Raw genomic sequence first — 14,537 nt, 5'->3', positions numbered from 1 at the left:
GAATGCCCCGAACTGCGAGGATGACCAAAAGATACTTGTCTTTAGGGACCACTCATGAGACAGGGAAGAATTCCTGCTGAGATGCTCTACAAGATGATTCTAGACCCTGGGCAAGTGGTCAGCTATCTGAGTGATACTCTCCTCAATGCAGAAGTGCCACAACCGGATTGCCTCTTGGCAGAGCATCCTGGAGTGGCTCCCCATTATCTGTTCACATACCAACAACATTATGGTGATGTATTAAGTATGTGAACCACTGAGCCCCGACACAGTCCAGAAAAGCGTGACATGCATCGAGGGAAGGAAAGGCTGCCCAAATGTGCACTGCGGACAGCACTGCTACTGCTGATCACCATAGTGATGCCTCTGCACTCCTGGTGTACACATCACATCCCCAAGCACCATAGGGTACCCTAGAGTTCTTGAAGGAGCGTGGAGTCTCGTCCATCTTGTCCAAAAAAGCACTCGGCTACCAAAGGACAAATCCTGTATGGCCTGCTGCACATAGAGACGTGTGCCTGAATTCTGCAACCAGGACCCCTTCTCATGGTCACCACCGAGGCCATCACTCTGGCCAAAGTATCCATGATGTCCAAAAGAGACTGCAATGAAGTCTTCACCACTAAGCAGCCTTGAATGATAAATGCCCAAAAGCCTTCTTGAGGCTTCAGGCAGCTGGTCTGCAAACTTAAACACAGCCATCCAATTCACATCGTATTTGGACAGCAACACCTGCTGGTTAGCAATGTGCATCTGCAAGGAAGAAGAGATATAAAACTTCCTACCCACCAGGTCCATCCATTTAGAGTCCTTCTTAATGGAAGTGGACTTAAATCTGCCCTGCTGGGCTCTATCATTCACTGTGGTTACAACCAGGGAATTTTACACCCTCAAATCCCTTCACCAGAATGAAGTGCCATTTCTACATGTGCTTCACAGTAGGCGGTACCAAAGCCGGTGTGCTAGGAACGCATCACTAACAGGAAGGGTTACCTTCCCGGGGCAAATGGCTGCAGGATATCCAACAACCTGCAGGAACTGTGCTTGAATATCCAGGGAAGCCACCCTGTGCTGCAAAAGGTCCTGGTATGCCTTGAAATCCTCCAGTACTGAAGAAGCATCCATCAATTCCAAGGAGGCCACTAATATGAATAGTGCATTGGTGGCTAGTAGGCCCTGAGCTACAGGGCTCGCATCCCAACCACGCGCCAATCCTGGTACCCATAACACTCCATGAACAGCCCCGATGCATGTCAGGCAATGGAGAGCAAAGAGAGGAAGATCCTGCCCTAGACGCTGAGGAGTCCCAAGCTTCACAGGATAAAAGTGGAGCCAGTCCTGAGGGTGTAAGTAACTGGTCTGACTCATCCATAGCCCACGATGAAGAGGGAACTGGTGCTGACAGCCCTGAGTATGCCTCTGTCATTTCCGGTGCTGGAAGTGGTATCAACCCTGAAGTCAGCAGCAACATCGAGGAGACTGATGGTGCCAAACAGAAGGCAGTGAGTGCCAAATGCTGCCACAGTAACACCAATGGCGCCAACAGCAATAAAGAAGACAATACTGAAGAAGTTCCCAGTGCTGAGGAGGTTCCTTGTGCCAACTGTGGAAGGGAAGCATCAGCAGGTGGTACACACAGACCCACGGGATCAACAGACACCCAGCCAACAGGGCTATGAATGATACAGGCCTGGCAAAGTCCTGGATCAAAGAACCACCAAGACTGATTTAGAACGTTATTCTAGTTAACATCTTTCCCTCCTGCTCTCCCCTCCTCACCGCCACTTGAATTCTTTACATCATTTTAGCAGGCGATACCTTCAACTGCTAGAACTGCCGCTTATGTTTTATACTACTGTATTTGGAAGTTGGTATTCCAAACTGCTTCCAAACTAGCGATTTCTACTGCTCTGCTAGTGGTTCTCAGCCCAGTGGCCACTAATAAAAACTTAATGGAATAAAAACTGGGAATAAAGCAAGACACTAATCAGATTTATGTGATTTTTAAAGATTAAATTTCTTTCCAACTGATAAGTCTAGGCACTCTGATGAACCAAATGCATTCAGGACAAGTACTTTTTCCCCCAAGCACTGATCCTGAACCAGAAATTAGAGAGAAAAAAGTTAGTCTTCAATTAAAAACTGAACAATTTCAGGCATGAGACAGTGTCAGGACTCCTGGCATGCCTCACTTTAGCTGTCTCTAAAACACATACCCCCAATTTTTATTATTGGTATCGTGGTAGCACCTAGGAGGTCCAAATCAAGGATTGTTCTAGGCACTATACACATGGAGAACAAAGAATGTCTGGCCCCGAAGACCATATAACCTAGAATATATAACGAGACAACAACAGGTGGATACAAGTAGATGGGAGAGCACAAAGTAACACTGAAAAGATCAGCCCTATCTTGCTGGGCAGTTGTAAGAATGCTTGTAAATGTTTTTGATATACACTGATACAAGTTGATTTGTGAAAGTTCAGACAGTCCTAAAAATAATGTTAAGAAATCTCTGGAGCCATAGTGATTTAGATTTAATTGATCAGCATCAAGGAAGCTATTAAGATGTATAAGCCATTGTAAGGTCCTAAAGCCTGTGGGGTATTCAATTCATTGAAAGTGCATTAATAATGAAGCAGTTAAACACTAGTAAATACTATTACTCACTGTGTTCCCAAATCCTAACTTTAAAGCTATTTATCACACACTGCAAGCAGACAAAACGTAGGTCTGTTTCATTTTTGAAGGACCAACAGGAATTCAAGAACCGTGTTAAAGACCAGCATGTTTACAGTGGCAGAGTAGGTTTGTTTCCCACCTTTATTATGCTGACTTGCCCCTTACTTCTCTGGAAATAGGGAAAATCTGATTCACAAAGACCATTATTCTAGTTTATAGGGCAAAAAGCATCTTCTGAAATCACAACTAGCATATGGCTACCTCTAGTTTCAGCGAAGCATCAGTTAAGTCAATTGAACCAATCTATAGAGTAGCTTTTGCCAGGAAAAGCCGGATATAATGCACACCTGTACTGCAGACTAAGTTTACAAATAAGTGTGGTACAAAAACACTTCTGTCACTAAAACCTATTAAAACATGAAAACACAATTTATATTACAAAGATCAATAAAAGAACTCCTGATGAGACACGACTCAAAGAACATGGTATTGTTTATACTGATGAAACTTAAATCATGTTTGTTTTAATATTCTGATGCAAGAGACTTTCCACTGTAGTAGGGTCTATATCTTTTCCCTCATGTAACCTCAGAGCCAATGCAGTGTTTCACATTCTTTTCCATCAAGTATGTATAGATATTGTACCCTTGGAATGTTCCAGTTGCTTCTAATCCAATGATTAACACACAGTAGAACCCTGTTTATCCGGTGTAATTGGGACCGGGGCCAGACCAGATATCCAAAACTCCAGATAAACCGGAGAATGGGAAAATGCAATGCTGCAGCACCATTTAATGTCCGCAGGAGAGATTGTCTGCCTACGGCCTAAGAGTCCTGGTTGTTTGGTAAGCGTGGAGACACAGTTATGGGAGGGTCGGAGAAATTGGGTTCTACTGTAGTCACTGCCAATTTCTGGATTCTTTTTAGGTTTGTCAGACGAACTGGACAAAACCCAAGTTACAGGAAAAAACAGCAAAAAATGGTATGAAGGGTAGAATAAATACATTTTAAAATGCTGGAACTGGCACCAAGAGGAAAGCACTAATACTGACAGCTCAAGTCACTTTTTCATCCTTTGTGGCATTAATTAGCATATATTTAGAGGTGCATAGATTTTCATTTTAGATTTTTTTTTAATGTTAACATGATACTCATTCTCTAATCTGAATTTCATCTCTGAATTTTTGAGATAGCCAAACAATATGCACAAACATGGGAGACTCGGGTACTCTCTATTCCTACCCGAGAAAGTCCCATGTTTGTGCATCTTTTGGGCATAGAGTCGCATTGGAAGCTCATACTCGGCTGATTATCCACCACACCCCCAAAATCTTTTTCAGACTCACTGCTTCCCAGGATAGAGTTCCCCCATTCTATAAATATGGCCTACATTATTTTGTTCCTAGGTATATATATTTTCATTTAGCTGTACTAAAATGCATATTGTTTGCTTGCTCCAGTTTACCAAGCAATACAGATCACTCTGAATCAGTGATTTGCCCTGTTCATTATTTATCACTCTCTTAATTTTTGTGTCATCTGCAAAATTTATCAGTGATCGTTTGCTTTCTTCCAGGTCATTGATAAAAACGCTGAATAGCATAGGGCCAAGAACCATTCCCTGATGGATGCCTCTGAAAATGCATCCCATTGATGACTATTCCTTGCTTACATTTACATTTTGAGATCTATCAGTTAGCCAGTTTTTAATGCATTTATTATGTGCCACATTAATTTTATGTCATTCTAGTTTTTTAATCAAAGTGTCATGCAGCCAAATACCTCTCAGAAGTCTAACAACATTATATCAACATTATAACCTTTATCTACCAAACCTGTAATCTCATAAAAAAAATATTAAGTAAGTTTGACCAGATCTATTTCCCATGCTGATTTGCATTAACAACATTACCCTCCTTTAACTGTTTATTAATACAAACCTGTATCAGCCACTCCATTATCTGGCCCAGGGTCTATGTCAGGCTGATAGGCCTACCATTATCTGGTTCATCATTATAAAAAAATTGTGCCTAGCTGGACTTAACTTTTTCATATTCATTTTGTGGACTCAAAGCCAGATTTTCAAAAGAGCTCTGCAATCAATAGCTCCCATTTAGGCTCTTAAACATGTGGCCAAATTTCAGAAGCGTTCAACACTCTGTAGCTTTCACCGAGAACAATTAAGAGCTACGAGGGGTTGAGCGCTTTTGAAAACTCTGGCTTCAGTGTTGAGATTGCTGCTGTAGCTCACAGAGAGTAACTCAGCTAATGGCTGGTCCCAGTCTTTTCACACACAAAAAAAAAAATTCATTGGGGGATTTGAAAGGGAGAAAAACATCTTAGACAAATGAGGCCAGAGATGTGTACATGATGCTGCATGGCACTGTTAGACCTTCAAGGAAATCAGGTCCAAACAGATCAACTGTGCTTTTAGTTTTCAGGCCTCCTATGCTCACCAGTCAAAGCTCCTCCAAGGCTTCCTCTTCTAAATGGTCTTCCATCTTCACTCAGCTGTCTTTTAAACTTAAATGACTTTCCAGGGCCAGAAGAGACTTCAGGGTTGCTGGATTTCCGAAATAGCATAGATGGAGGAGATAATATATGATCAAGCTGCAACGAAACAAAAAATGCATACTCTTTAAGGATAGATCCCACAATAGAAAGACACTGTCAACATGAAAATTATATTTGTATGAAGGTTTTTTTTTTTTTAACTTAGCAGTGGGTTCACAAAGTAAATTACATTTTAAAAAATTATATATTGCTAAATGAAGCATTAAAAATCAGGAAATGCCAGTATTGTTGCCTGTGTAACCTTAAGTCTGGACCCTTGTACATTAAGATACAGTTTTTCCATTATGTGATCACACACCTTTTTCCATGCAGAACCGCTGCCTCATTCAGGGTGGAGACACAGAGCCAGAATTAAGTCTGCACGGGCCTTCATAAAACCAACAATTTCATAACTTTTGAGTGATTTGCCTAAATAACATTCTTTTAAACAAAAAGAAAAGGAGTACTTGTGGTACCCCTTTTCTTTTTGCGAATACAGACTAACATGGCTGCTACTCTGAAACCATTCTTTTAAACAGTTTTTGACATGTATATACTGCAACATTAAATAAAAAAGACACCAGATGGCAGTATGTCATAAACAGGAAACCTATTTAAAACATCAAATAAGAACTTAAAGTTCCACTAACACCACAAGGTAAAATGTTCCATTTAAATATTATTCGGCATATAGTGAAATCATTTACTTCTACTGTCTTTATTTCAAGGGAAATACAAATAAGGATGTTTGTTATTTAGGAGATTATCGCTCATCCTATTTCTTCGTACCCAAAATTACAGTCCTCTGGTTGTGACAACAATTTGATTAATGTGGAGATTGTTCTAAATTTCACAAATATGAGATGGGATGCAAGAGAGGGCGAACTCTTAAAAAGATGTAAGTATCTAGTAATAAAAATGTAGGGGTGGAAGCAAAGGGTGGGAATTTGGTCAATGTGGTAGAAGGAGAATTTTTTCAAATAACTTTTTTCTGTAATGTACATGATTGACTCCAACATCATTTGTTCATTCTGCTATAATATTTTGCAACATCCACTCTAATTTCATTGCTTTTAATTTAAATTTCTTTATCTTAACACTAAGACAATTTTGGAAACATTTGATCACTTGCTAGAAGATCAGACTGAGTCCAAAGCCTGGATAGCTAGAAGGAAAAAAAAAAAAAAATCTTTTCAATAAAAGATGGTCAAAATCAATGCTCATATTTCAAAATCCCACTCCACTGTCTCAAGAGCAGGTGGGGGTGGGGGGAACTGATTTTGTACCAGGATTTTTTTTTTTTAATTCTGTGCAGTGCTTAGACACCACGGGGTGAATCTTGGCTTCATCGGTCAGCAGGGCCAGGATTTCAGTTCCTAATTCACAGGACTAGGTCCAACACAAAATCTTTAGCTAGATTAAGATAAGTAATCTTACAAACAAAACACATACTCCAGTGCAAATTAGGGATCAAAATCAAGGCTAACATATTAATGCTCCTATTTCTAAACTTCTTTGAGGATAGGGGTTTAAATCAGTCCTTTGGAACCTATTTGAACTAGAGATGAGATCAAATCTCTCACACACACACACCATTAAGTTTACAAACAGTAAAGGAGTACTTGTGGCACCTTAGAGACTAACCAATTTATTAGAGCATAAGCTTTCGTGAGCTACAGCTCACTTCATCAGATGCATATCGTGGAAACTGCAGCAGACTTTATATATACACAGAGAATATGAAACAATACCTCCTCCCACCCCACTGTCCTGCTGGTAATAGCTTATCTAAAGTGATCATCAGGTGGGCCATTTCCAGCACAAATCCAGGTTTTCTCACCCTCCACCCCCCCACAGAAATTCACTCTCCTGCTGGTGATAGCCCATCCAAAGTGACAACTCTTTACACAATGTGCATGACAATCAAGTTGGGCTATTTCCTGCACAAATCCAGGTTTTGTCACATCCCCCCCACCCCCATACACACACAAACTCACTCTCCTGCTGGTAATAGCTCATCCAAACTGACCACTCTTCAAGTTTAAATCCAAGTTAAACCAGAACATCTGGGGGGGGGGGGGAGGAGAGAGGAAAAAACAAGAGGAAACAGGCTACCTTGCATAATGACTTAGCCACTCCCAGAAACAGTGTTTCAGCTGGCCATGAAAAAACAAGTCTCATCAGCTGTAATAATATAGTTCAAAGAATCTAATCTCATACTTCCATCTTCAGTTACTTGGCAATATTAACATATTACATCTTTCATATTGTTGCATAGCTTTAGTTTTAGAGAAGGTGAAAGTCAATTTATCCTGAAACAAAATGCTTCTAAAACTATTGTAAAGGATTGTTTTGGTTTCTGATGAGGAAAAGAAAGCTATTTATGTAATGAAATGTATAGTACATATCTCCTTGAAAGGAGCCTAAAGGTTCTATCCTTTGCAGGCTACTGAAACAGTACTTTCCTTACAAAATTTGCACCTCATTGCAAGCCAAAGCTAAGGCAGCAAGTAAAAAGATTTTCTATCCACAACAGGACAGTCCCCCACGCAAGTGAAGTGTTTGCTTCCAAAGAAGCACAACTACCAACTGAGAAACATTTTTAACAGTTCCCGCTTTCCTGAAATGCTTCTTTCACTCTGAAGATGTGTTTTAAGCAGTGTGGTACGTGTGCATCTTAAAAACAAATGGTAATTAGGTCAAATTAACTTTATGTACTGGCTCATGGATAAGACTTTCACACATTTTAAAATAGTGAAGCAATGGAAAGACATACTTCAATTAAATCCATGCTCATTCACTGTTCGTTTTTCTGGAATCTGTAAAACCACAAGAAAAGTGAGGTTTCCAAATAGCTAGGGGATAAAAACACTTATCCCAAAGAAAGGTGGAGAGACAGAAGGGTTTTTTGTTTAAAATATGCCTCAAATATTTAAACAGTTCAAAAGTGTTCATGTCTTTTCTGTTCAGCACATAAACCACACACACACCCCTTGACAGTAGATTCCAGCAGAGTTGTCATCTTCATAATAGTAGTGTCCTTGCTAGGTGTTTGGGGATGTCATGATGCTGCACTCATGCAGAATGGATAACCAGAGAGAGGTATACATAACCAGATTCTACAGTACAGCTAGCCAGCCAATAAGGTAGCAGAAAACAATTGCTATGTTAGTCTGCACAAACTCCAAGAGGCAGAAATCTGGGCTGAATTTAAAATTTGACTTTCTCTGAATGTACATTACCCACTGTCTCCCACCCACGTTAGTCATTATCAGCTTCAAAGACTGGACGGCGGGGGAGGGAAATGTATGATAGTGATTGGGGAGACATTACGAAAAAGCTATGTATTACTTAGCTTTTCTGACACCGCACAAAAACAAAACTAATTTATTAAATTGAGATACAGCTCAAGTTACACAGAAAAATCCCTCATTCTGAGGAGCCCACTTGTGGAATACAAGAATAGATACTTCTCAGGGATGTAAAATGGGTACACATAAAATTTATCTTATAGATAAGTGGATATATTTGAGCGTTCTATATCTTGAACATACTGTGAATTAAATATTAGTCTTGGAATTTATACAAAAAAGAGGCAAGAACTGTATTTTTAGCTTAGTGCACACCATTTATTAATGCCTTTGTTGCTAATATTCCTATAAGTGCATGAATCTGAATTTATGCAAAATGCTTTCCTGGTATCAAACATTTAAGAATTTCCTCCAAGAGAAGGCGAACACATTTCATACGCTAAACTAGCTTAAATTCATTGTTATAAGAGGAATAATAATAATTTATTTAAAAATAAATAAATAAAATAAACACCTAGTACCTGCATAATACTTTTTGATCAGTAGATCTAGTGCTTTATGAAAGGTCAGCATAGTTATCCCCTTTTTATTTCCCCCGCCCGCAACCAAATACCATCTTGAAAATATTTCACGAAAACAAATGGCTTGTCTACCTAGTAAATAAAGTAAGTTGCACTGCAAGTCTCATCTCTTATGATTAGTATGACAGAGTGCTGAGAGATGGTGGTTGACCCACAACTCTGGACATTACTGGCACCAAATAGGGCATCCCACCCCCCTCCTCCTCCTCCTCCTCCTCCCTTCCCTTCCCCCCACCACTCAGAGAAAGTCTAATTGGTCAGGGATGTGCCTGATTATTGGGGCAGAATGAGGTTAGGAAGTTAATGATCTAATTACTCCATTAACAGGCAAGTGGTTTAAAAAGAGCACAGGAAAGAAGTGCTCAAGGAAGAAAGGTGCAGGAGAGTTAAACAAAGTTAGGATAGCCTGACGAAGGGAGTTCTGTAAGTAGATACCTCAACCATCCCCTCCCACCTACCATCACCACCACTGGAGAAGGGGCTGCAGGGCTCAAAAACAGTGCAAAAGGGGGGGAGGTGGGTGCACTGACATGTACTGGTGGAGGAACTGAGACTGTATATAAAGTACACTCTGGTGTTTACAAGCAAGGAGGTGTCAGACACTCCGTGTTCATGGAAGAGGCATGGGTATGGTAGCTATGCCCACATCACAAGAAGTCAAAGAATTTAATATGCAGGAAACAATAGGGTTACATAAAAAGTATTCTAAGAACCTATAGAATGTAACAGAGAATGATGTAAAGAGAATGGGTTGAAAAATTCTCTACTGCATAATGAATTATATCCCCGCTACAGAATTCTTCTCGTTGGTTAAAAATTCTATAAAAATATGGACAGAATTTGAGTGACAGCCTCACTTCTGTTCTATAGGAATTTTCCCTACAGAGCTAGGAGACCACTGATTTGTTCTCAACACATATTTTATTAATATTTTGATATAGGTGCTGTATAAAGTTTATAGACAATACCAAGCTGAGAGGGCGTTGCAAGTGTTTTTGAGGACAGGATTATAATTCAAAATGATCTGCACCAACTGGAGAAATGGTCTGAAGTAAATAGGATGAAATTCAATAAGGACAAATGCAAAGCACTCCACGTAGGAAGATACAATCAGTTGCACACATACAAAATGGGAAATGACTGCCTAGGAAGGAGTACTGCGGGAAGGGATTTGGGGGTCATAGTGGACCACAAGCTAAATATGAGCCAACAGTGTAATGTTGCAAAAGAAGCAAAGAGCCTTCTGCGATGTATTAGCAGGAGTGTTGTAAGCAAGACACGAGAAGTAATTCTTCCGCTCTACTCTGCGCTGATTAGGCCTCAACTGGAATATTGTGTCCAATTCTGGCGCCACATTTCAGGAAGGATGTGGACAAATTGGAGAGAGTCCGGAAAAGAGCTATAAAAACATGACCTAAGAGGGAAGATTGAAAAAAATTGGGTTTGTTTAGTCTGGAAAGGAGAAGACTGAGAGGGGACACGACAACAGTTTTCGTGTATGTAAAAGGTTGTTACAAGGAGAAGGAAAATTGTTTTTCTTAACCTTTGAGGATAGGATAAGAAGCAATGGGCTTAAATTGCAGCAAGGAAGGTTTAGGTTGGATATTGGGAAAAACTTCCGTCAGGGTGGTTAAGCACTGGAATAAATTGCGTAGGGAGGTTGTGGAGTCTCCATCATTGGAGATTTTTAAGAGCAGGTTAGACAAACACCTGTCAGGGATGATCTAAATAATACTTAGTTCTGCCAGGAGCGCAGGGGACTGGACTAGATGACCTCTCGAGTTCCAGTTCTATGATTCTATTTATGTCTGTGTCTAGAATCAGCTGTTTCCTGAAAAGGCATTCCCCTTGCCTTGTCCTGACACTAGTATAGTCCTGGATCCTTAAAAGTACACCTGTTCTGCAGGAAAGATGGATTTTTCCTTTTTTTAAAAACGCAAAATGTTAATCAATAGAATTCACCATGCAAGACAGGTGGATATTTAAGACTCCAGGGCTGCAATGCATCTATATGCCAAGCTGTAACTATTACCCATGTCAAAAAGATACATCAAGTATGTCAACTGGTTAACAGTGAAGCCTTATGAATGATAAACATTTATACAAGATAGTACAGTTACAGACTACAGCTGATGTTGATTTTTTGAAGTGCAATTGACATTTCATGGTAATCTATACGGATATTATCCTCCTTTTTTCTGTTCATCATACTTCATAATCAGATAAACAAAATGTTTCTTCTTAGAAGTTCATCTACAACAGCAGCTTACTTTTCACCGTAGCCCAAAACCAGGGGCCTGGCAGTAGTGTCGCAGACACAAGATTATGGATTTCAGGAGGGAAAAGTGTAGCTGAGTTAATAAATTAAGATCATGTAGTCATCCAAATAGTAATAAGTTAAAAAGAAGAGAAATAGGCTGTGGCTTCATCAGGAGCTCTTTAATTATCTGAAACTGAAAAAGGAATCCTACAAAAAGTGGAAATTGCTAAGGAGGAGTACAAAAGTATAGCACAAGCATGAAGACACAAAATTAGAAAGGCTAAGGCACAAAATGAATTATACATAGCAAGGACCATAAAAGGCAATAAGAGGCTCTATCAATACATTAGGAGCAAGAGAAGGATGACAGAAAACATAGGGCCTCTACTGAGCGGAGAAGGTGAGCTAATAATTGATGACATCAAGAAGGCTCGGGTGTTTATTGTCTATTTTGCTTCAGTCTTCACTAAAAGGTTAATGGTAACCAGATACTTAATACTATTAATAACACCACCACCACCACTAGGGAAGGAGTATAAGCCAAAAATTGGGAAAGAATAGGTTAAAAAACTATTTAGCTCAGTTGGGTGTAAGACAAGTATGCAGGACCTCATGAAATTCATCCTAGAAAACTTAAGGAACTAGCTGAAGCAATCTTGTAACTTTAGCAATTATCTTCAAGAACCTGTGACGGATGGGTGAGGTCCCAGAGGACTGAAGAAGGGAAACCATAGTGCCTATTTTTAAAAAGGATAACAAAGATGACAGAGGGAATTACAAATAAATCAGCCTAACTTTGATACCTGGAAAGATACTGAAACAATCAGTATGCAAGCACTGAGTGGCTAACAAGGTGATAATGAATAGGCAGCATGGATTTGTCAAGACCCAAGTCATGCCACACCAACCTAACTTCCTGCTTTGAAAAGGTGACTTGCCCAGCTAATGTGGGAAGGGAACAGTAGACATGATATATTTAGGTTTTAGTAAGGCTTTTCACACAGTCATACGTGATTTTCTCATAAGTAAACTAGATAAATGTTTGATGAAATTACTATAAGATGGATGCAAAATTGGTTGAAAGACCATACTCGAATAATAGTGATTAAAGGTGGGACTTAGATAGCGGGATCCTGCAGGGTTCTGTTCTGGGTCCGCTATTAGTCAATGTTTTCGTTAATGACTTGATGGAGTGGTGGAGAATATACTTAAATAGCATTTACAGAGGACACCAAGCTGGAAGGTGTTGCTAGCACATTGGAGGACAGGATTAGAATTCAGAACAACCTTGACAAATTGCAGAACTGGTCTGAAATCAACAAGATGAAATTCAGTAAAGACAAGTGCACAGATCTACACTTAAAATGGAAAAATCAAATGCACAACTACAAAATGGGGAATACCTGGCTAGGTGTTAGTGCTGCTGAAAAGCATCTGTGGGTTATAGTGGGTCACAAAATGAATATGATTCAACAATGTGAAGTATCTGATAAAAAGGATAATATTCTCAGGTGTATTAATAGGAGCGTCATGTGTCAGACAGGAGATAATTGTTGCACTATATTCAGTACTGGTGAGTGCTCAGCTGCAGCACTGTGCCCAATTCTGAGCACCAAACTTTAGAAAGATGTGCACAAACTAGACAGAGTCCAGAGGAGAGCAACAAAAATGATAAATAGTTTAGAAAACCTGACTTATGAGAAAGGTTAAAGAAATTGGGTACGCTCAGTCTTGAGAAAAGATGAACGAGGGGGGTCCTGTTAACAGTCTTCAAATATGTTAAGGGCTGTTATAAAGAGGACCGTGATCAATTATTCCCTATGTCCACTGAAAGTAGGACAAGAAGCAACAGTCTTAATCTGCAGCAAGGGAGATTTAGGTTAAATATTAGAAAAAAAATCTTTCTAACTATGGGTATGTCTACACTGCAGTGGGAAGCAAGCCTCTCAAACCAGGTAGACAGATGCACCCTCATGAGGCTTGAGCTAGCGAGCTAAAAATAGCAGTGTGGAAACTGTGCCACGAACCAAGGCTCAGGTTAGCCACCCAAGCTTGAACGAAACTGTTGACCTGGGCTGGGAGGCTCACTCTAACTTTTTTTTTTTTTTTAAAAGACATTTTTGTTTTTCAAAATACTTCCCTTTTCTGACCACTTCTAATCTCTAAATAGAAGGAATATTCAGATTTCCCATTTAGCATTAAAATAGAGGTGTAGGTTTTAAATGACTTATCCCAAAGTACTCATGCAAAACCTAGGATTGCGGGTGTCTAATTTGTTACTCTTAAATGTAGCAAGATTTAATATCATTATCATATCTTTCATACAAACCATATACAGACACACATTTCTTAAATACAGTGTTTGCTGTCATTCATACCAAAAATCTTTTAACCATCAGGCATCAAATGTAAAAAAAGAGAAACGTACAATTACCTCAAAACATGTACAGACTACGGGTTGAAAATGAAAAGTGCCTGCTGTGCATTTAGTGCTAAGCAGACGCCCTAAAATAAAGACCCAATTCCTGTCGTTAGGAATGTAAGCACCAGGATGTCCACTTATCTCAATAACTGAAGGGAACAGTGTAGCAGGATAAAAAGTATCTTGCTCAAAATTCTTCTCTCTGCTTATCAGAATCATGTCAGTCTTACCTGGATAGAATTTGAGCATCCAGTAGGAATTCTGATCTCACTTTATAGAGAATGCCTGCCCTTTGTTATCAAAGCAGTGCACAACCTCAGGATCCCGCTGAACTATACGGATCTCTTCTGTATTCCCAAATAGTAGCCGTGCCAGAAAGAGTCCTCTGTGGTCACCAAGGAGTTACAGCTAAGTTCAATAAGCAACTGCTCACTTACAGATGAGGAAACCAATAAGAACACATCACTCCATTTCTTCATATTTCCATTGGGATCCTTGTGTAGCTCTGGTTCCGTTTTGGATTCCTTTGTCCTGATCTCTAAAGCCCTATAAGAGCTAGGGTCAAGCTCAGAGGTTCAGTAATGGAATGGCCCCAGCTAGATACTCAGAGTCAAACCACCCAAGTTGGTTTAAACATGAAGAGAGAGGTGTTCTTATTCTTTGAAAGAACTAATCTCCCTAAATTTAATTAGGAAGAGCCCAGATACTTTGGTAACAGCTACCTTTGA

General features: G+C 39.7%; 1 protein-coding gene across 1 annotated transcript in view; it reads right to left on the bottom strand.

The window, feature by feature from the left end:
• Window positions 1–14,537, bottom strand: part of MAST4 (microtubule associated serine/threonine kinase family member 4) — a 445,876-nt gene that overhangs the window by 330,638 nt on the left and 100,701 nt on the right. Inside the window, exon 2 of the mRNA XM_073344102.1 lies at window positions 5,139–5,292. Within this exon, the coding sequence (XP_073200203.1) occupies window positions 5,139–5,292 (154 nt within the window). The remainder of the gene's footprint in view (window positions 1–5,138; window positions 5,293–14,537) is intronic.

The sequence above is a fragment of the Lepidochelys kempii genome, chromosome 5 (assembly GCF_965140265.1).
Source record: "Lepidochelys kempii isolate rLepKem1 chromosome 5, rLepKem1.hap2, whole genome shotgun sequence".
NCBI classification, from domain to species: domain Eukaryota; kingdom Metazoa; phylum Chordata; order Testudines; family Cheloniidae; genus Lepidochelys; species Lepidochelys kempii.
Note: the sequence above shows the minus strand (reverse complement) of the source record. Positions and strands in the feature narration are given on the sequence as shown.